Source organism: Agelaius tricolor, unplaced genomic scaffold (assembly GCF_023055355.1).
Source record: "Agelaius tricolor isolate 1412-34295 unplaced genomic scaffold, bAgeTri1.0.p SCAF_9, whole genome shotgun sequence".
Lineage (NCBI taxonomy): Eukaryota > Metazoa > Chordata > Aves > Passeriformes > Icteridae > Agelaius > Agelaius tricolor.
This window is the reverse complement of record NW_027269269.1, coordinates 39,587,244-39,610,418: the sequence shown is the minus strand read 5'-3', so window position 1 is coordinate 39,610,418 and position 23,175 is coordinate 39,587,244. Positions and strand designations below refer to the sequence as shown.

The 23,175-nt window shown below is 39.3% G+C and overlaps 1 protein-coding gene across 14 annotated transcripts in view; it reads right to left on the bottom strand.

Annotated features, from left to right (window-relative positions):
• Window positions 1–23,175, bottom strand: part of ROBO2 (roundabout guidance receptor 2) — a 1,036,281-nt gene that overhangs the window by 390,740 nt on the left and 622,366 nt on the right. For all 14 annotated transcript variants that reach the window (XM_071433684.1, XM_071433685.1, XM_071433686.1 and 11 more), the window contains one exon: window positions 5,998–6,324. In XM_071433684.1, the coding sequence (XP_071289785.1) occupies window positions 5,998–6,324 (327 nt within the window). The remainder of the gene's footprint in view (window positions 1–5,997; window positions 6,325–23,175) is intronic.

Below are 23,175 nucleotides of genomic sequence, written 5' to 3'. Positions count from 1 at the left end.
AATGGGCAAGAAATTATTAGAAGCAGAATCAGATCAACTGCAAATACCTCCTAAAAATATATTATAAGAAGACCACAGTATGAAAAAATGAGAAAAAGGATAACAAAAATAAGGCCTGGAGAAACCTACAGGCATTGTACAGCTTGATATTATGAGTGATAGAATTTTAAATATCTTTGGATTTATTAAAACGTAAGGAATTCTTAGCTCTTTTAGACTTGAAATCTGCAAGCCCAGGTGGAGTTCAATGTCTAAGAAGTGAAGATGTAAGAATGTGATGATTTGTCTAAATCCCAATGGATGATGGTGGGAAGTACTGCTTCTGCCCACATGGAAGGCATCAATGCTGTAGCACAAACTTAAACACTTTGCAAGAAACGTGTTGGCGACAGCATCTAGGTTATCCTGATGAAGGGCACCTCTCTCATAAAAATTTAGTTCTTTCTGGCTATTGGTACAAAAATCACACCCTCTTAAATATGTAGCTTTCTTGTCTCAGGTGAGTTCAGAAGAAATAAAACCACTCAATTAAAACCTAGATTAATAAAGTAAAAAAGCAGAACTATTTTTTTGGCTCAAAGAAAACTTTGCATTAAGATATCACGTCAGATTTTGGTTTCTCTGATGAGAGAAGGTTTAAGGTATTCACACCATCATACAAAATCTACCGTTCCCTAGTATATGTAATCAGATACAATTTTATTTTTTCTCCTCCACAAGAGGAATTTACTTTTCCTTAAGCATGCTGTGATAGTAGCCAGGATTTGTTAAATTTCTTCTTAGACAAAAAGCACGATGAGAAAAAGCATGATGCTTTTCAGTGTCCTGATATTGCACATAGACCAGACCACAGTCTCCAGCATTCCAATTTCTACAATGATTATTCTGTTGTGATGAGAGCAGAAGAGCGCCAACTCAAACAGAAAATCTTTCATACTCTGTTTAGAAGGATGAGGGAGAGAGAGACATAAGTAACAGGACATGCTCTCCACATATGAAAGTAACACCTCAGAGCAAATCAGACTTCAAAATCACCAGTAACAAAATTAATAATGTGTTACTATCACACATAAAACAGAAACTAGATGGAAAAAACCATCCACCCATTTTACAGTCACATACACTGTGCTCTTTCACTCTGAGTATCTCATAGGAAATTATTAACTCCATTATTATGAACACATTGCAGCCTTTTGCACATGCTCCAGCAAATAGCCATTAGCATTGTGATGCAAAGGTGATGGCATAGCATATATTTTATATCTCTCAGCCTTTATTCACTGAACACTTCAATCTATCTGGTTTATTTGTAAAACTACTGTCTCCCATGTTTAAGATGTGGCTTAGGCTTGCTTTGCAGAACACCTATGACTTCACACTAAACTCAGTGTACTCCTATAACCTCTCTTGTTACAGATAAAAACATAATTCAGTGTTGACTCTAACACAAACAGGATCATTATGTTTAGAGAGTGTTCCAAAGCCTGCTATCCAAGCAATCTATGCCATATAAATAATGCAAGACCTCTTCTTTCTCCAAATGACTTCAGTTCAAGCAGAGACTCAGAAAGATGGAAGCCCAAATTTATACTGCCATTACAAAATTCAATCTATTTCTGGTTCTTCAATTGAATTATGACTCAGAGGCTTCCACTATTTTCTGCACCAACCTATATGCTCCCAACCTGTGCAGAAAAGAATCCTATTTGTGAATATTCCTGAGCTTTATTATTACTACATTAAAATGGCAGCAAATCCCAACTAATCTGAAAAGCTTCATGTCTGCTTTTAAAGGAAAGTAAGGTAGAAAATGGGTCTTATTTCCCCTCCCCCCGACCTCTGAACCACAACCTCCTCACCACTAAAGCGTTCAACACCTCATTTAATCTCTCCTCGCTGCATTGGCACAGCGCTGCAAAAGGGAAAGGGAAAAAAAATAATCTGGAGACTTCATCAATTTTTCATGAATTTTCATTTAGGCCAGAGCCCCCTGTAACAGTGGTCGATAGATCAAGCTGCTGTCACATATTTAACACCTGGAGCTACAGCTGCTCTCCCTGGGGGCTGCTGCTGACTCCGGCTGGATCAGAGCAGCCCTGGCCAGCGCAGGGACCCTGGTGCTCCTTCCCCAGCTCACAAGTGGCTCCCTGGTGCTCCCAGCTGAAATCCTAGCTACCCTCACTGCTGCTGCAAATGTGTTTCCTGATATTCCCGCCGGAAAACTCCACCGGCGCAGCTTCGATCGCCTCAACTGGAGCATTGTTTAAAAAAACGTGCTTTTATTTTAAGATTTCTGGTGTTCGAATACAAAAGCAGTTTGGTGAAAGAGCAAACTGTTTCCAGCCTACTTCTAAATTCTCCCAAGAAAATATGAACATCAACTTACATCCAATAATGCCAACCCTTGTTCAATTTCAATTAAAAAACTCTTCAGGACAAAATCTAAAGAAAGATGTTTTACTCTTTTGAATACAACTCTTCACAGAGGTTTTAAGGCTAGAACATCTGTTTTTAATGATTTAACCATAAACCAAAAACACTACATGAGAATTTGCCACATACAATTTGGAAGACTTCTTTGACTGCTAGCATTAGGATTATTTTTTCCTTCTGAGGAAGCTCCTACAGAAGAATTAATCTGCATGAAGCACACCATGAATTAATGTCTTAAAACAAATAGAATAAGTCATATCTATCCCTAAACTGTGCCTTCAAATAATAACTCTTTCTTCTAATACCAACTATATCTTCTTGAATGTCTTCAAGAATGTAGATATTCTAAATTAAAAGCAAAAATATTCTAAAAGCATATTCATTATATTAATGGTGCTTTTTAAAGTAACTTTCTAAATCACAGTTCTCCACAGTTTTACTGGGATGGACAAATTTTTCTGAGGATGTACATTAGTACAAAAATACCTGTCCTGGACTGTATGCATGTACTCTAAAGAGGCATGGATGTAGAAGTACACCTTATGTGCTTTATAGGGGCTGATACCTAAATTCATGTCTGGGAAAGGTGTGAACAGTTACTCAACCAAAAAGAGCTTAGGGGATTTCAGCAACTTAAAGAAAAGAAACTCACTCCAAAAAAAAACCAAAGGGCAAAATGACAGTGTTCAAGATGGTTTGAATCACTCTGTGTCCCAGCTGAATTTAACTGCTGTCTTTACACATAAACATGGATACATCAGAAGACTTTCAATCCCACTGTTTTGGTATCATGGAGGGGGTAAATAGAAGGAAATAAGAGAAAATTTATCATAATTAACACTGTTTATCATATTAATGCATAAGCACAAACACATCTAACATACTTACAAAATTAATATATATTTCTCCATAAATCATTCAAAAGTTGCAAGAACACATTATTAGCAACTGCCAATTTAATAAGCAAAGTAAAACAATTACAGTTTGTTACTCTAAACCAGCACACTCAAGCATTTCAAACCTGTGAAAACCAGCAGTTTGCCTCTCGTGGCACTATTTGAGGCCACCTACAGTCAGATAAGAATCCAGAACCTGTTGACAGCAGAAGGCAACCTCCCTGTTTCTGGTGATGAAGAGAGCTTGGCTCGGTGTGGGAAGGAGAGTTTTCAACACCACGACAGCGAGCACGAGCCAGGCTGGATCGCCTGCGGCCCCACGGACAGGGCTGCAGCATCCGGGCAGCTCAGCAGGTTCCCAACAGGAACTGAGGACAGGTCAATGGGAACCCACTGCTGACAACAGCCCGGCACCAGGAACTCACTTCCTGAGCCTGCAAGCAGGCTGCTACAGGCCTGCCCATCTTCTTCAGCCCAGAAACACTGACACCAGAAAGATAAGAAAGAGACTCCAACTGCTCCCTGAAAGTCACTCAAAAAACCTGATTTACAACCAAAAGTTCCCATATCCCAACAAAAACTGCAGTTTTGCTATCATCTTCCAAAGGATGCCTTTGATACACACCAAGCACTGCCATGTGCTTTTAAAAATCACAGCTGAAATCCCTAATTTTAAATAAACAAGAAATGTATGTCTATTTACATGTTGCTTCTTTGATAAAGGCCTTTCTGTAATTGCAGCCATGGTACTGCTCAAGGAAGGATAAAGCACTGCTGAAGTGAAATAGGAGGACCTGATTTAGACTACTAAACCCTTTAATTGGGGGTCTCAGGAAGTTAAATTTCAGAGCTATGGAAACAGTAAAAGCACAATATTATTGCAAAACCTTGGGCCATGGTTTCAGATCTCAGTTTCACATTCACATTGCTGCTGCCGTAAAACAGCTGACAAAGTAGAACAGCTTTATTGTTTTTAAAATTTTCTACTATCTCCCATGTGATTCATGCCTGACCTGCCACCAGCTACAGCATTTAAACTACAAAGATGGAGGATGGTGTAACAAGAGTCTTGCAGCAGTCAATAAAGTAAGGATCAGTGAAAAACTGACAAGATACAGAACACATTTAAATTTCAAAATAAACAGTTTGGTGACTCAAGGTACAACAGGAACAATCCTTTGAACTTCAACAGGAGATCCTGAATCTCAACAGGGTTACAATAAAGATTTCAAGTGTTTAAGTCTCTCAGGATTTCTCAACACTTTAAACACGTGTACAAAGACACAAATAATCCAGTAAATTTATCTAGTAATACTCACCCAGATTTCAGCCTTCCTTAAGCTGGTTTCTCCTCTACTCCCAAGTACCAACCAAAACTGAAAAGTTTCCTGTGATGCATTTACTGGCACATTTACTTCTGCTTTGATAGTGAGCCAAAAACTGTTTTCATTTTGTATTTGACACAGTTTTGAATCTAGGTTACAACAGGTGAAATGCAGTGAAAATGTCTGTTCTACTTGGCTTATTCTGCCACTTAAATATTTCAAAAATGGCATTTTCTGCAATTTCTGAGAAAACAGAAGCCACAAGATCACACCATATTAGCTAGGAGTCTGAAGACTGCATTAGGAACACAGATTTCTCTTTTATGCTTCCTCCCTTTAAACATACCATCTACTGTGTCTCTTTAAACATACCATCTACTTAAATATATTCTTTATCAACTAAGCAATACAAATTTGTTCTAGAGCCCTACTTCAAACACATTTTAGGGAAACTGCTTTCAGATGAAGAGCTGTGGGTGAAAAACTCAAGCCCAGCAACACGAGAGCACGCATAAATGTATTTAAATACATTAGGCAAAGATGCACATTCTGAATAAAAAGATACATGTTGAGTCAACCCATACAACTAAGGAGCAAAAAAAAAACAAACATGTGCAACTGATTATATTTTATGTCTGATGAGCTTGTTTGCTGTGAATATAATGAATCTATCTGCTAACTCTACTGGAAGCAGACTACTCGTGCCAGGTGGGCTCTGAAAGAGCCCCGCTGACTTCTCTCTTAAGACAAAGAGAATCGATAAAGACCATGACTGCTCTGGACGATATGAGAAATGGACAACAATTTCACTTGCCACTCACATAATGAATGAGGCCTAGGTCAAATTTATGATTGAGGAGCATATATTGAGGTTCCCAGCAGTACAGAACATGAGTCACCAAGATGCTGTCTGCTTCTGTTGAAGTAACAGATTATGAGATAAAGAGAAACAGACAGTGCACCTTAGATTACATGATAGGTATTTTTCCACATTAGTTCCAGCATAACCAACTCTAGACATCATTTAAAAATTAGATTATTCTTCAGAGAAAGATTATCCTTTGTCCATGTTATTCTTCAGAGGAAGATTATCTTTTGTCCACATTTGTGCCAATCATTATACTCTGGCTAGAACCTCATTTCAGTATAAATCACTTATTCTGTACGGTCACTGCTACTGAACAAACACAAGTGAAGATGCCTTGAACAAGAGCAGCAACTAACGACAAAATGCTGCACTTATCCCTATTTGTTATCTGCCAGAAGTGTGTGCAAGCGCTGGGGTGGCAGCACAAAAGCCACCATGAAGTTTCACAGAACACTAAACGAATAACACTACTCACATGCCACTTCCAGGGACGCGTTGCGACTCACGGCTTCCCCAAGGTAGTTCCTTGCTACACAAACGTAGCTGCCCTCGTCGGGTTTACTCCTGCGCCCGTGCACGATGCGCAGGAAAAATAAAGATCCGCTGGGCAGCAGCATCCGGTGGGAGCGTGGGTCGTCCTTGTCCGTCTCCACCCGCTCGCCATCCTTGTACCACTCGATGGTGGGGGTGGGCCTCCCCTCTGCCTTGCAGTTCAGAGTGGTCGGCTCTCCTTTAGACACTATCACATCTGAGGGATGCTCAACAATCCGTGGTGGAAAGTCCTCTTGGCGGAGACGGGATCCTGAGGAACAGAAGAGAGGGAGGGGAGAACAATTTAGTTGTGCTTTAGGCATCATGAAGAGCTCTTGCAAGTTACTCCTTTAATGTCACAAAAACAGAAAAAAAAACCCTTTACAACATCTGCAATTACTTTGTCTGATATCAGAGACTGTATCAGATACTCCCCCTATCTAAAAATCTGAGATGGACCAGAGATAACCCTCTATAGTGTTACCAAACCCTTACCAGATGCAGACTGTGCTTAGAGGAGGATCCCTTACACATGGATGTATGACAATCTTTTCCATTTTATTTTTTTTCTCTGATAATCTTCCTATTTACATTTACTTCTAGATCACTGTGAACTTCCTGATTCCCCTCATAGCTACTGCTTTCTTGTCCTTTCATCTGCCAGATTCAATAGAAGGACATGCAAAACCACAGTCTCTTAGCACCTCCATTAGTTAACAGTTCTCTGCAGCCTAACATGTACACTTGGTATCCCTTGTCCACAAACAGCCCCGGTATGGAAAGAGAAGGAGAAAAAGGAAAGCCAAAAGGGAAATCTCAAATGTCAGCTCACTTTAGAAGTTTTCAGTTTCAGGAGTGCATGTGCACACACACATATAAATACAATATAAGCAGAGAATCATAGAAGGGCCTGGGTTGGAAGGGACTTTAAAGCTCATCTCATTCCGACCCCCTACCATGGGCAGGGATACTTTCCACTAGACCAGGTTACTCAGAGCCCAATCCAACCTTACCCTGAACACTTCCTTCCACATTAGTGGTACAGACACTTTCCACCTCTGCATGTCTAATTAGACTACATGAACCTGGAAAAATATTTCTGCAGCAGTCACGGCAGTTGGTGCCTCAAAAATAATCTTTTCTAGCGTGGATCCTGAAAGGCCTTTGAGTGGAGCTGCCACAATTGGTCTGCACTTCTTAAATACAAGGTAAACCAGCCTTTGCAGGTTAGTGAAACATTTGTCTCAATTTTCTGATCAGCAGTTTTGCTGAGTGGTAGAAAAGCAAATGTCTTAATTACAGTCTAGGCTCCACATACTTTAAAATATTTTCCATGCCTCATTTACTGCAAAAGTTATGAGGAAAGGCATAAGGATCCATTCAACAGAGTGAATCCACCTTTGGACTTCTGTTTTACTAACACTCAGGTCATTAAGCTAAGGCTTGCCACTGCAGTTAAGTGTTACATTGCTGTTGCACAAATTGGCTCTTTCAGTGGCTTCCAGATTCTATTACCAGAATTGCAAAGAAATCCATAATCTGCAATGCCTGTACATGAAAAAACCCATAATCTATAGCTAAACACAGATGAACTTATGGAACATTTGGAAGAGACATATATTTTATTCTCACTTGTACTGACTAAAAAAAAAAAAAAAAAAAAAAAAAAAAACCAAACTAATAGGAGGATCTCCAGCTAAAATATAACCCTAGTCCATGACCCTATACACTTCATCAAAAAAGACTAAAATCACCATTAAAGTAAAAGATAAATATCTGACAGCACATGGAACTAAAAAGCCAACTTCACACTCTGATTTGCAACATTTGTATGTCCAGACATGTCTAACAACTTAATTCATTGCTTATTCTCAAAAAGCAAACAAAACCCCCCTAGATGTGTTAAGAAATTTCTATTAACAGTATCAGGAAGAAAAGGAAAGCTGAGGTGTTTCTGCAACATGAGAGGGACTTAAGGCAGAGAACAGATACAACTGAATTTTGATAAATGCTTAACACAGGATAACAAAATCGGTAGCAAGAAATGTGAAACACAATTCCAAAATATTAGTTTTCTTGTACACAAAGGATTGTTGATAGTGTTCAGAACTCCTAAAAGTATATCCTATACAGATTTACAGGCCATGTTTAAAGCTGTGCAAAAAGCTTTCTCCCATAAAAAGTTTATCCTTACACCACCCAGTTAAAATCCCTCCTGAGGTCACAATAGGGCTGATTCTTCCTCTTCGGTATTGATGCTTATCACAAAATCTGGTGCTTATTCACTCTATCCTAATGAAGCAATTTGTGCACAAGGGAGGGTTGAGATGAGAGCAGCCAGGACCGTGCCAATGTACAAGGAGAAAGGCTCAGGAGGTGTTTCAAGGGGGGGTCAGACCACACATTGCTGTCATGGCTGGGTGCACCTTCAGCTGGCCAGGGCTACAAGGAATTCCCCTCATCATGCACTTCGAGGAGGGGAGAAGCAACACACACACAAGACCGTTCACAGAGCACACTCACCTTCCTCCTTCCAAAGTAAACTGAGCACCAACAAGCATTCCCAAAGGTTATGCTGATTTAAAAACAACAAAGGAAACCACAAATTTGGCACCACTGTCTGTCTCTAGACACTGTCTGCATATCAGAAAGAGATAGATGCAAGCGGTGCTTGATTCTAGTTTTGATTCTTTTGCTATGGTCCCCCTCCCAATTCTCTTATGAGTATAACCTCAGAAGGAACAGAAAGGAACAGAAATACTAATAACCCCATGAGCTGTCTGGGCAGAAGATGCTCTTACTGCAGAGCAAGGTGCAACCATGACCTTAAGCAGGCAGCTGTGGTATATCCTGGGCTACCTATACAGCTTCCTTTTCTGTTCCTCCCCCCAGGATTCCCATCGGGTGCATGCATAGAGCATATGAGCAACCCCTGAATTTAGGAGCCCTTAAGTCCTTTCTATGATAGGCTGCAATGACTTCACATGAGCTTCTATGTGCTGGTGAGCAAAAGCAATATTTCTACAATATTAGAATTTTTGGAAGTATTCCACAGGAGGGTTCCAGCACCTCACCACCCTCACAGTCAAGAATTTCTGCCTAATATCCAATCTAAACCTACTCTCAGTTTAAATCATACCCCCTTGTCCTGTCACTCCAGGCTCTTGTAAAACATCTCTCTCCATCTTTCCTTTAGGTTCTCCACAGTGAGATCACCTCAAAGCCTTCTCTTGCCCAGGCTGAACAATCCCAGTTCTCCCAGCCTTTCCTCCCAGCAGAGCTGCTCCATCCCTGTGATCCCCTTGGTGCCTGCTCTGGCCTGGCTCCAGCAGGTCCCTGTCCTTGCTGTGCTGGAGCCCAGAGCTGATGCAGCCCTGCAGGTGGGGTCTCAGCAGAGGGGGCAGAGGGGCAGAATCCCCTCCCTGCCCTGCTGCCCACAGGGCTCCGGAGGTATCCCAGGGCATGTTTGGCTTTCCAGGCTGCCAGTGCTCATGGCCAGCTCATGTCCAGCTTAATAGTGTGCTGTGGCATGCTTATGTGTGATTAAATTAATCTTCACTTTAAATTGAACATCAAGTTCTGAACTTACACTGCCTAAGATCCTGCAATACAATGTTTTGTCACTCTAACAAACACAGTTTTCATTTTCAGATACCAGAGCCTGCTAACTACTGACAATTGCTGACCTGATAAATGCTGACTGATGGGAAACACTGTAGTTCTCATAATAACTGGTGACATTATAGATTTGTCATAAACTGTCACTTCATAAGTAAAGAACATTTGCATTCATATCTACCTTAATGTGAATCATTTCTGCAGCAATCATTGCTAATGTCCTTTGAGGTCAGGATACTGAACAGAAGAAGCCCAGCCTCATATTGGAACCAAGAAAAAGGAAAGTTCTGGGGGACAAATTTGTCACCAAAAAGCAAAATAATGCTCCAGTTATTTGTCTGTCCCTGTGTAACATGTATTGTGTTATATATATTCACCAAAACTTCTTACACTCTCCTTCCTGTATTATGAATTTATGTATTTATATATTCTAATCAAGGTAGGGAAAGAAAGAAAGAAAAGTGAGGAAAATCGACAAAAGCAGAAAAAAAACTACAACGTAGCCTGCATATTGTTACTTCAGGTGTCAACACACTGCTCTTCCACTCCTCTACTTAATTCAGATGTGTTGGACAAGAAATTCCCTGAGAATCACCTCCAAGACTACTCCTTTGGGAAGTGTAAAAGACAACAATCACTCATTCATTTCAACCACTTCAACACCAGGGTGCCAACTAAGTCAGGTCTTCCCCACAACTACCACCGAGCCTCACGGATTTGCTTTTATATGCTCAGACTTCCTCACGAGTCTCCTCAGGGACCCAGTGTACAATATAGTTACAGCTACACTGGTAGCATTATCAGCACAAGGCCTATTATTTTCAGTTTAGTCTGGCTGATCCTACAGTCAAATAACCCTAAAAAAATTATTTGGATGCGAGAATTTTTATTAATAAATGAAACAGATTTGCTATAGACACACAGGTGCAAGCAGGAAAAGAGATTAAACCAAAGAGTCAATACTGTATTCCTTTTTACTGCATTTCCTCAGAGTCACTATGCAATCCCTGTCCTAACAGCAATCACAGGTTGCTGGTCTAGGACTCTAAATATCATCTAATTCCAAACCCTCTGTTATGACTCGACCAGGTTGCTCAGAGCTCTGTCCAACCTTCCTGGGATGAGGCATCCACAACTTCTGTGGGTAATGCTCCAGTGCCTCACCACCCTCACAGTTAAGAATTTCTTCCTAATATCTAATCCAAACCCACTCTCTGTCAGTTTGAAGCCATTCTCCTTTATCCTGTCACTCCATGCCCTTGCAAAGTCTCTCTCCATCTTTCTTGGAGGCTCCCTCCAGATGGGAAGGCCTGGAAGGCTTCAATTGGGTCATGTGCTCTCTGTCTAACATACACAAATCATCACAGAAAAAGGCATTTGGCAATTCACTTTTTAGTCCTCTTAGTCCACTATCTTTCAAATTTCTAGGAAGAGACTTTCATTTATCGCGCTTCACATTCTTCTAGTTTTAATTTAATTCACATAGAGACCAAATGTTGATTTAATCTATTAAGCCTACTCTCTAAATAATCATCTACAAAGCTAATGATCTGTCATACCAGCAAAGCAACAGTACAGACTAAATTCAGAGACATTTAACTCATTTCTCAAATCAACAAAACATGCATGGCTACTGGGCCAGTGGTGGTTAATAGACAGGCTAGTGATGGTATTGTAACTGCTGAACCATTTTAAAGAAAAACAATATTGCATTAGCTTATATATTAACACTCTGAGATGCTATTTCATAATACAGATTTTGGAAACACTATCAAGAACCTCCTCAAAAATTCTCTTTTCCCCTCTGACCTTACCAGCACCTGTCACCATCTGACATCACATTTATTAGCATCCCTAACTCTTTTCCAACTTTTACTTACCTGACTTCCTATATATAGAAAAGGTCTTCCTCAGCTGACCTCCAAGACTATTGATCCTTTTATATCCTTCATCAAGGCTCTGATTTTGCTTCCTTTAACATTCCAAACACATATCTTTAATATACTTGGATATTTACCTACTCGCCAATCTGCCCTACTGTTCTCATGCTACTGCTGTGAAAGGGAAGCTTAAAATGGGATGTCATGTTTTACATTGTGTCATATTTGAAATATTTCCAGTTCACGAATTCTAACTGGTCACACTGAACAGGTGTGTTGTATATTAAGTTCAGAAAATAAGTATTGCCAACAAGAGCAACAGAAGTTGTTGCAACAATGGACTTGAAAGATAAACTTATATCAAAGCCACAAAATCCTTGAGGTTGGAAAAGACCTCCAGGATAATCAAGTCCAAGCTTTAACCAGCCACCACCCTGGTCAACTAGATCATGGTGCCATATCCAGTCATTTCTTGAACATCTCTAGGGATGATGACTCCACCACGCCCCTGGGCAGCCCATTCCAATGTTTAACAACCCTTCTCTAAAGAAATGTCTCCTGTCCAGCCTGAATCTCCCCTGGCACAAGACTTAAGACTGTGTCCTCTTCTCCTATTGCTGGTTGTCTATAAGAAGGGACTGGGCTCCCACCTGGCTGCACCCTCCTTTCAGGGAGCTGCAGAGATGCATAAAGCTTCCTTTTCTCTAGGTGAAACAGCCTCAGCTCCCTCGGCTGCTCCTCATATGAGTTATTAGTTATTTCATGCCTCTGATAGCATTTTGAATGCATTCCCTCCAAGAGTTTGCCAACAACACATGTTCTCCCTGAGACAGTGCAAAAGGACTGTTTATCAAGGAGATAAATAGCAAAACTGTGATAGGAAAAAATAAATCTCCTACAACAGAAAGCTAGAGATGCAGGAAGAAAAGGCTCTGTGTACATTTGATTCTACAGAGAGGACAGCTCCAAAGTTATATTTAATGCCAAAAAAACTTTATGCTAGAATCTTGGTTTATTTTCACTGCATCAATAAAGAAAAAAATGAAATGGAAAACAAGGTATTAAAATCCCCATTAAAAGAATCATGTGCTTTAAATGGATGGACAGCTACAGAAGTGTCTGCAGAATCTCTTCTGGCTACATCAGATCTGTGACATGGCCAGGCCTCAGCTTTTTATTTGACTTATGCAGACTCTACAAAGACAATCCCACAGCTACTTAGTTAAATTTACTGAAGGACAGTCACTGTTCATTTCCCCACTTCTTTGCATGCCTCGTTTCACAAGAGAAGTACTCATCACAAACACTTATTGCACACATTTGTTTGATGTAATGAATTACTCTGTTGCTTTCACCACCCTTTTAGGCACAGAACTGACTGAAGGCACCCAAGATCTCAAGAAGAGAGCCAGTCAGCCACATCTTAGTTCAAACAAAATAGAACATAGAAAAAAAAGTCAAGATAATGAGAAAACTCAACTGGAATATAGGCTGATGCACTGGCACCAGGCTGATTATCCAACATGCATTCCTCTAGGCAAAGTGACATGGCAAGGACAAGATTTTGAAAATTTATACTTTACAGTCTCTCCCCGCTTCTGAGATTTGGCAGATGGGAAAAGACTCCAGTGATACAACTGTTCCCAAGGTAAGGTTTTTAGTTCAAAGCTGTGTCAGCTATGACAAGGTCCTCTGAAAGCTTTTCCTTGAGCAAAATTAGTCCATTAAACAACATATCCTAACTTCCCCAGGACATGTGCCTGCAGATAAGTCACCTTTCCCATAGAGTGTGTCTGCCAAGAGGGAGAGCAGGAAATGCTGACAGGAGAGATCAATAACTGTCATTAAAAACATTGAGCAAATCTTACTGGAAGGTTGATTTCATTAAGTTTCTCTTGTATGGAACTCTTACTTTGCTAAACAAGGTGTAATCAACTCTACTATTAAAAAAAACACTGTAAACAAAATTCCCTTTTTTTTTTCTTAATGTAGATAATAATCCAGTGCCACAATATAAGCATCCTTTTCCTTATATAAAATTATTTCAGGGGAAGCATTCCAAAATTGACATAAAGGCTTAATGCTATTTTACTCTAATTCACTTTTATTCAATTCGTTTCTCATCACCTACAAGCATTTGAGTGTCACATTTCACTTTTTTTGCAGAGCCTTACCACACCTTAAAATTTATTTCCAGCACACTGACTGGGATGGAGCAGCATATTAGGGATGCAGTCAAGAGAGCAGGAGTGAGCACAATAACCCTGAAAACTGGAATATAGATTTGCAGGCAAATGATTAATCTTTTTTCCCCAGGTGAAAAGTGATGTTATAAATACAAGTCACTGCTTCAATGAGAAAGTTACATCGATTTGTTTATTGCAAAGCACAATGGTTTAGAGTTCAAGTCAAGAAATAAAATATTTACCAGAGCTATGCTCCCTGAAAGAAGATGAGGCAATTATTTGCTTAATAACACACCAATTCTTAATAACACACCAGCACCCACACACACACACACAAACCCCAGCAAACCCAAACCAGCTTCACTTTTAGGTTCTTTCTCAAAAAAGCTCTAGGTTTTGAAACTAGAATAGTTGCTCCAATTCAAGTGTGGATTTCATTAATGTTCACTGCCTCCAAATAATGAGATTATGAAAATGACATTAAGAAGTGAAGAAGACAGGTAGAAAAGAGGAGCACTTTCACCTGTGAAAAGCAAAAAGAACAATGTGTATGTGTGTATATATGTCTCTGTATTTATATGCTGGATGTATATACATACCTCATCTATATTTACACAATGTACACACACACACACACACCTGCAAGTGCCAGGTGATCTCCAGAAGTCCCTTCTAATCCAAATTATTCTATGATATATACACAGCATACAACAAAAGCATCAATGACAAAAAAAAAACAAACAAGAAAAAAAAAAAAAAAAAAAAAAACACCAAAAAACTCTTCATCCAGAAGAGCTCAAGCACAACATCTCTTCCATTGGGAGCCTTTCCAAATCACTGGAATTCAACAAAGCAAAGCATAAGCGTACGCCCAACTCCAAAAACATCTTTCAGCTATTTTCAGGTCAAGGATGGAAGGTAAAAAAAGCAGATGTTGCCTACAGACAGCATGGTAATTTATTGTACAAGGGGCATGTTATCATAGCCCATATCATGGGGAACTGGCAATGGTTCCTTATCAGCCAGGCAAAGGGAAGCTTTGCAGCTTCCCTGATACCACTGGAGAAACCAATGGCCCATTAGAAGCAAGTAAACTTTGCTTTTGCATAGAAGGGTTGGTAACCACAGGCTCTCCAAAGTCTAAAGCTTTCTACTGATAGATGGTAATGACCATCTAAGGCAACATTAAAAGATACATTTAAAAGCTTTAAAAAGGAGCAATTAGAAAAACACATCAATTTTAACAGTGTTAAGCTAAAACAGCTATAAAAAAAGCTTTTAAATGACAACCAGGTCTAGATCCCTCTACAAACCATGAGTCAGAGTTCTCAGAGAAGAATAAAATTAGTACAATCTGTGAAATCAGACTACATTTGTAAATAAATTCACCCATCTAAAGCAGTCTTAAAATAATATTTTGAGGAAGACATGATTCCTACTATAAGCACTGAAGGTACTTGAACTTTGATGTTCTGAATTTTATCCTGCAGGCACTTTGTTGTCTGCTGACACTGGTCACAAAGATTCCCTGAACCACACCAGTTGTGAATGTCTAGGGAATTATAAGTACACAACATCAATACTTGACTTAAAACTTGACCCAAACATCCTAAAGAAACCTCTCATAAAGTTCCAAGTAACTGTCAGCCAATGAATATTAATTTTGCGGCGAAGCTCTTAGTAAAATTTAAAGTAGTATGACATATCAAAAACTCTCTGTAATATCTTGGTTTAGAAATCTACAAATTACATCTTCACAACTTGTCAAAGACTCTTTGGAAGTTTCAATTAGTTTGGAAAACTTTTTCCAAATACCTATGGATGAAAATATAGATCAAGCTCTGCAAAGAAACATTCTAATCCTACTTTTTCTAACCCCATATTGAATAAATAAGCTCAAAAGTAAACATGCTCAAAGGTAGAAGGCTTTTGGAATTAGCATGAACTTCTCACAAGCTGTATCTCTCCTACCTATGTCAATAAAAAAGAAACAGGTGAACAAGTACAGGCACTCCAAGACTTAGGGGGATGTTTATAATTGCCCCTTCATTTCACCTTTTGCTAGCTGGCATTTTAAAAACTCATTCGGCCCGCCAATGCTTGAAAGCAACTTCTACAGAAAATTCAGTCACATGCTATTTCTGCCAATATAGGTCAGGTTTATAAGCACCTCATATATCCCAAGTACAAAAGATCACAATTTTTATATTGGTGCTTTACAGCATGCATTTGTCTTTTTATATATTTACAAGTGTGGTGTTTGGGTCTTTTGTTTGGTTGGTTTTCCCACATTTAAAGAGTAAATACTTTACTGCAAATACTGCATTTTTTTTGTTTGATCACCAAAATGTCACCAGTTTTTCAATAGTTACCACACTAATAGCTAAAGGTCATATTATTGACTCTCTTTGTATAAGGAATTCTCACTGCTAATAATGGGAAAGTTGACACAAAATTCAAATTTATGCACAAACATCTAAGTGTCCTACCTCTAGCTTCTTCTGATGTATGTATAGCACAATTATATATACTTTTTGATATATAAATATATATACACATATAATGTGAGAGAGCATCTTCTGTTAAGAGCATATTTGGAGCTCCTTTGCCCCAGCATCTTCTCCTTTGTGTGTGTCTCTCCCACACCCCAGAAAAAAAAAAACAACAACAAAACACCTTTTTCCTTGTCCCTTTTCTTTTTGTTTGTTCTCCATGCATGTTTCACAATTCCTTACTTACCTCATCATGTGCATTTTAAGGTAATTTTTCTAACTTGCTACTATTATACCTGTAGCTAATAAAATTACGGGTTTTCTAATCCAAAACAGTTCATCACCTCCATCTACAAGGTGAATCTTTTCTCTTCTCATTCTCCTTTTCAGAAGCCATCCAGTTATCTGTCCCATTAGATAACAAAACACAATTCTGCAACTTCTGCAGCCAAAATGGGATTTAATGTTCTTGGGCCTGGTGACAAAAAGCAAACAAACACTCCAGTATCTGTGCCAACTTACGGATCTTGGTTTTTTTTTTAAGCAGCCCTCAGTGATTTTTCTCTCACCTTTTCTGGTCCACATATTTACACCCAAAGCTGGCACAAATTAGGGAAGTCTTTCCTAGTACTTTAGGCTGAAGGCACAGGTCCAGCAAGAGGTTTTATTGGCCCTTGCTATTAGTGGTGGAAGAGTCTTGCCTTTCAAGGAACATGCATTTCACAGGATTTTTCTGCAGCTCTATTTTACCCTTTCAATATTAAAATGAGGGAGATTTTTAAACAGTAAAGTTGCAGACACAGATTCAGAAACCTCTGTCTATTCTGTTTTTATAAACATCTGTTGATTTTACTAATGGAGCATGGATTACTGATAAACAACCACCTCCCAGAGCTGTGGAATGGCAAGGGGACTGCTGTGACCTTCTGAGAGCCTCTTTCCAGCATGTAACTTATTTACTCTGTGTTTCTCTACACCACACAGCACTAGGCAGAAGCACAGAAATAAGAGTGTCTGGCAGCACAGTAGGCAAAACAAACAAAAATTCCCAGGCAGTTCTCAAAGTGTTTACTGTAAGCAAGAAAATTGTTGAAAACAGCAGTAGAGGAAGTAAATAGAAAATATAGAGGAAATAGATTCCACCTTTTCAACCTTAGACTTCTAAATCACTATCTTTAGCAAATATAACAAATGCTGTCTAGACAAACTTAGGAAATAAAATTGCATCTTGTAACAGTGGTAGGTTGGCCCAAATGACAGTCAAATCCAGCTGTTCACTCACCACCCTCTCCCATGGGATGGGGAGAAAGCAGAAGCAAGAGACTTGTGGATTGAAATAATGGCAGCTAAAAGGGAAGGAAAACACTGTGGATACAAGCAAAGCAAAAAAGAGGAATTCATTCACTACTCATCAGCAAACAGATGTCCAGGCACTTCCTGGCAAGCAGGGCCCTCAGCATGCAGGACTGTTGCTTGAGAACACAAATGCCAAAACCATCAATGTCCCTCCTTTATCTTCCTTTCCATGAGTTTTTATTGCTGAGCATATGATGACATATGGCACAGAATATCCCTTTGATCATCTTGATTCAGCTGTCCCAGCTCTGCTCCATTCCAACCTCTTGCCAGCCCATGCCTACTACACTCTCTGCTTAGAGGTACAAATCAAAATTTTCAAGAGACAGGATCTTTTTTTTTAAGGACTTATTTTCAACAGATAAAAAACGCTCCTACATGATAAAAAAAAACTTTTCTTCTGCAAAACTAGCTTGCAGTGAATGTATTTCCTCCAGACCATATAAGCATAGTGTGAAACACCCTTGCAGATGCCTTTCTCATTTTATGGTCCAAAAACAGAGTAGTAACATATTTTCATATCTAACATTTCTCTGATCAATAACTAAAGGACTACAGCTACAGTCAGTTTTCTAAGTGAAGTAGAATCAAAGCTTCCTTGCCATGAAGGAAAACAAATCAAATACATGTGGGAAAATGCACAGAAAAGTTTAAGGTTGGCACTACAGAGGTGCTCACATGGAGCATTTGCCCATGTCTGCACTCTGTGTGTGAATATCATAACACAGCCTTTCTGCATCACACCTCTGTGTGCACCTGGGGAAGGAAAAAATGCAAAGTCCTCTTGATTTTTGCTAAGGATCCTTGCATTGTCTCGTGTTAATTTCCAGAAGACTGTGGCTAAAAAAGGGAATGTAACTCCATTCCTTCACAGGTATATCTGTTTACTATTTTACAAGCATTTTTTTTTCCTTTTGTGTTTTTTGCCATTCAGTGAAACAACTCAGGCTATTATTTTGAGTCACCTTTCAGAATTAAAAACATCCAAAATATTTATATTCTAGAATAAGAGAAATGTGCTTAAAATCCAACACTTCTGTCATCAGCCACCTGAGGCTATGCTCCACACCAGGTGTTTCAAGTACAGTACTCTTCTTCCACATGCATTTCTCTACCCAAGATCTTAGAGGTGCATACACACAGACTTTCTTAGTTTTCTCCCACTATTAATGTGATAGCTAAAGTTTGGTCATTAGCTATAATGCTATGCAACTACATGAAATAAAATATATTGTACCTTATTAAATATGGGAGAAGGAGGCTTGTCAGTGGTAGCTAGCTGTAGGGATCAAGGCAGGACCTCAAAAACTATGCTGCTGGATTGATGAAGATCGGTTTATTGTAAAATAAAGCCCAACAAATTTCATTTAGGCCAAAAGCAGCAGCAAGCTTGAGGAAAATGACACAGGTCTAGTGTAACAGTCAACTGTAACTAGCTCGGCTAAAGAGAGATTTCCATTTCTTGGCGCGGTAACAAATCCTCAGGCAGAGAGGGGCTACAGGGGTGAGATTTTTTCCTCTGTAAGTAACTTAATGAATGAAGTACTAATTAACATTATGGCATTGATAAATGGAGAGAGAGATTAGGGATGTACTCGATATTCAGGCCTTCCCAGATGGACCGTCAAAGCCACATTAATTCCTATCTCATTGGAGCATCTGCTTCTCCCATAATCCATTGCCCCTTGGTACAAACAACACAAACTGTTGTGACTCAATTCGATTTATATCAATCTAATTTCTTTTAATCCAATTTGTATTCCAATCTACTACCTTCTAATCACTTAAATCTTCAGCCTCCATCTGGTAAATTTTCTCTCAAAATTAACCGAGCAGATGCCTCTGCAATTGTCTTCCACAGTCAGGCTAATCATGCCCTGGCAGTGGCCTACAGAGCTCGCTGAATAGGTACGTGACTTACAGCATTGCCCTTCTTATTACAAGCATGGCGATGCAGGAAGGCCATTTTGTCTGTCATTAATTGGTTAATTTGCATAACACTGCCAGGGAAAGATGCCTGGGAAACAAAAGCCAAGAGTGGAAGGCTTCAAGAAGGCAGCATGACATGCTCCTCATTAGTCACATGGCCATTACACTTTGAACCATCTATTGTTTGAGGAAACAAACCCCAAACTGCATTACAGCTAAATACATAACAAACATCTACACACGATATTGGACTGCATGAGTTTTGGCACTGCTGCCACTGAATGTGCAGAGAACACTGGAGCTGTCCAAACAAAATTCCAAGAAAAGTGCAGGATGCTGAGAAAATTAGAAAGCACATTGTTTTTCCAAAACTTCCAATACTCTCTCAAGTCAATTAACTCTCACAATGCTACAACTACACATGCAAACAAAGCCAAACTTGCTGACTGCAAAAATCTTCCCAGGGCAGCATGAGCCACAGGTTATCCAATACAGCATAAGTAGGAGGAGTAAAAGGATGAAGCTAACCTTCTCAGCCAAGGATAGGTAAAATTCTGAGCCCTAAGCAAAATGCAGAAAGAGGTGCCACTGCTTTCAAACTGGGTGCCTCGCTAAGAACACAATGTTAATCTTCCCTCTTGATCAATGCTACAGCATTTCCAAAAAGTTGATGGTGTGTTGAGCAAAAAGTCCATTTCATCATTCAGGTGTTCACATGATCATGCACTGCCAAAGTTAGGAAGCTTTTTAAAGCCTGTTATTCAGAATTCTGGGAGAACATAAAGGAAAACATTCAACGTGGCACTTGTGTTCCCCAAGCAAAGTTCAGTGAAGAGAAATGATGAAAACACAACAGGTACTTATAAATAGTGAGGGAAGCATAAGAAAGAACAAGCTGGTCCAGTGGAGGAGGAACAAGAGTAGCTTCTATCACACACAAGCAGCAACAAAAGGAGCAAAGAAAACTTCCACCTGGCACTCAGACCCTTGCATCGTGAGCTACACTCTTGTTGGCCCACAACCACTTACACAAGATCAGCCATTAACAGTCCTCAAATTCAGAGAGAGCTGTAATGCCCTTTTGCCATTACAGATTATATTATATATAAAATTTGTTGCTTCCCATTTTTTAGAACAATATAAATCAGACTAACATGGAAGGGTTAAAAAAAAAAAAACTTGTGTCATCCAAATTTTCAGTAGCTGAAAAGTGAGTCTACCAGGATGATTTGCCTGGAGCTCACTACTGCTTCCTCCCCTCCTCTCCATCTTTCCCATCTACACCTGAATAAGAGGTTTCACTTACCAGCTAATAGGTACCTAGTAAATTTTTTATAACCTAGGGATAGCAAACAGTATAAATACAATGGATGCAAGCCAGAGGATGCTGAAGAAGGAAAGAGAGGGTGTGCTTGGTTAAGGAGGGGGTGGGGTGGGCAGTCTTTCTTCCCCTCCCACAAGCTGTCAAGTCCTTCTGTGCACACCCCCTCCCTCATCCCTGCTAAAAACCTTCCTCTCTCTGCCTGCCATGACAGGTGGTCCAGATTTTCACTTAGAAAATCTGGCCACCCTATGTTTGCAACACCTCCCCACTTAGTATCATCTGTGAATTTAATTAGCATGCAGTTTACCCACTCGTTCAGATTATTAACGAAGATGTTAAACAAGACACAATCCAAATAAAAAGATCCCTGTGGCAAACCAATTGATGCCTTTCTTTACATCAGTTTCTTGCTATCTATTGTAACCCTTTATTTACAGATGTCAACCAATGATTCATCTACATGATAGCTTGGACAACCAAGAAAATCTACCTTTTGTTTTACCAGCTAACAGGCTGATACATTGCATATAGTAGAATTAGACATAATAATTCCCATTTCCCAAATTCTGTGTCTCATCTACTACACATATCATTTCATCACATTAAGATATGTAGCCCCTTGCTTCTCCTGGTTCATCTGTCACTCCTCAGCCATGTGCACAGAATCAGTGTTAAATGATGGTCAGGAAAAATCACACCATTTGTGATCATTTCTAGTGTCAATCTAAAACCAGTCCATGGAAATCTGGCAGAGGGAGACAATCATAAGAAAAAGTAAGATTGTTAAATACCTTGAATCTCTCCCAGTTTTATAACCTGGATTCGAAATGAAAGTGGGAACTATGCAAGGAATACGTAAAGCAAAAAACCCCATATTTTTTATTTATGAAAAGGAATGCAAGAGCACTACTCTGAGTCACTAGTTTCAATAATGGCATTATTACAATTTTACTCATTAGATGAGAAAACTACAATGTAATGTCTGGACAATGATATTTATGTTTTGAAATTAAAATAAATGTAATGGCATTTCACCCATAAAGCAAATCACATTTGAGAAAAAGACAAATAGGAATGGCAAAGAGAACCCTCCATACAACTGAAGACTTAGAAGTTGAGAAAATGTCACAGAACATATCACTGAATTTACACACATAAAAAAATACAAATATCTATTACAGATATACATACAGTTTTGCTCATAAACCAAACCCACTCATAGCTTGTAACACTAGGCAGAGTCCTCCCCCACCCCTTGCAAAAGCACTGTGATACAAGAAACACAGGAACATCCAAAGCCAAACGCAAACTCTCTCTAAAGCAGGCGGCCACACATTCCATAGTCACAAAAGCTCTCTCTGAGCTTATCTATGGAGTACTTCTTTTTCTTATAGACCTTGTTGCCCGGAGGAGTTGTGGATGCCCCATCCATGGAAGTGCTCAAATCCAGGTTGGATGAAGTGAGCAACCTGGTCTGAAGGAAAGCATCCCTGTCCATGGCAGGGATGCTGGAACTGGATGACCTTTAGTGTCCCTTCCCACCCAAAACATTCTATGATTCTTTTCTGCTGAAAAATCACAAAAAATTTGCTTCAAAGCAGTTCCAGTGAATTTAATTAAAACATTACAGCCTCCCTATGAATGTTAGAAAGAGCAAACAGGAGAGCTCTGGCCCTTCCATTGAGCCTTCCAATTGTCAGCATAAAGCAAGACATTCTGATCTTCCAAGGTAATACCACATTACAAGCGGAGAAAATAATACAAGAAGCGCAACAGGTTTCCAAAGCTATCTTATGACAGAATATAAATAGTTTAAGCAGAGATTAAAATAAATTCACAAGTCTATAAATTCAGTTTATGCTGAACTAAGAATGCAACTCAAGCAGAGGTCGGTAAGCTCCTCTTACTGACCAGCAGCACCACTTGGCAGCTCCTAAACAAAATACTCCATACTGTGCTATCATACACACTGTGTGCTTACAAACTCATGGATAGGAACATAATTTACCTTAAAGACATATTTCAAGCAATATAGTAGTAATAGAAACCTAGCAGAAGGAAGAATACATAACACTGTGAAAATGCTTAGAAAAATATTAAAATAGCAATTTTTGCATGCTAATTTAATTCTCAAGTCAGTTTGCTCACAGATATACACTTCATTCCCATGTCTGCAGAAGAACCTAATTTTGCATAGCCTATCATAAGAGGCCTAATGCACTCTGTAATGAGTGAAGCAAAAGCAGAAATAGTTATTTTCTTTCCTATTACTTAAACAATGCAAAATGACACTTTCAGAACTCAGTTTTTTATGCTTGTTTCAAATAAATCATATGC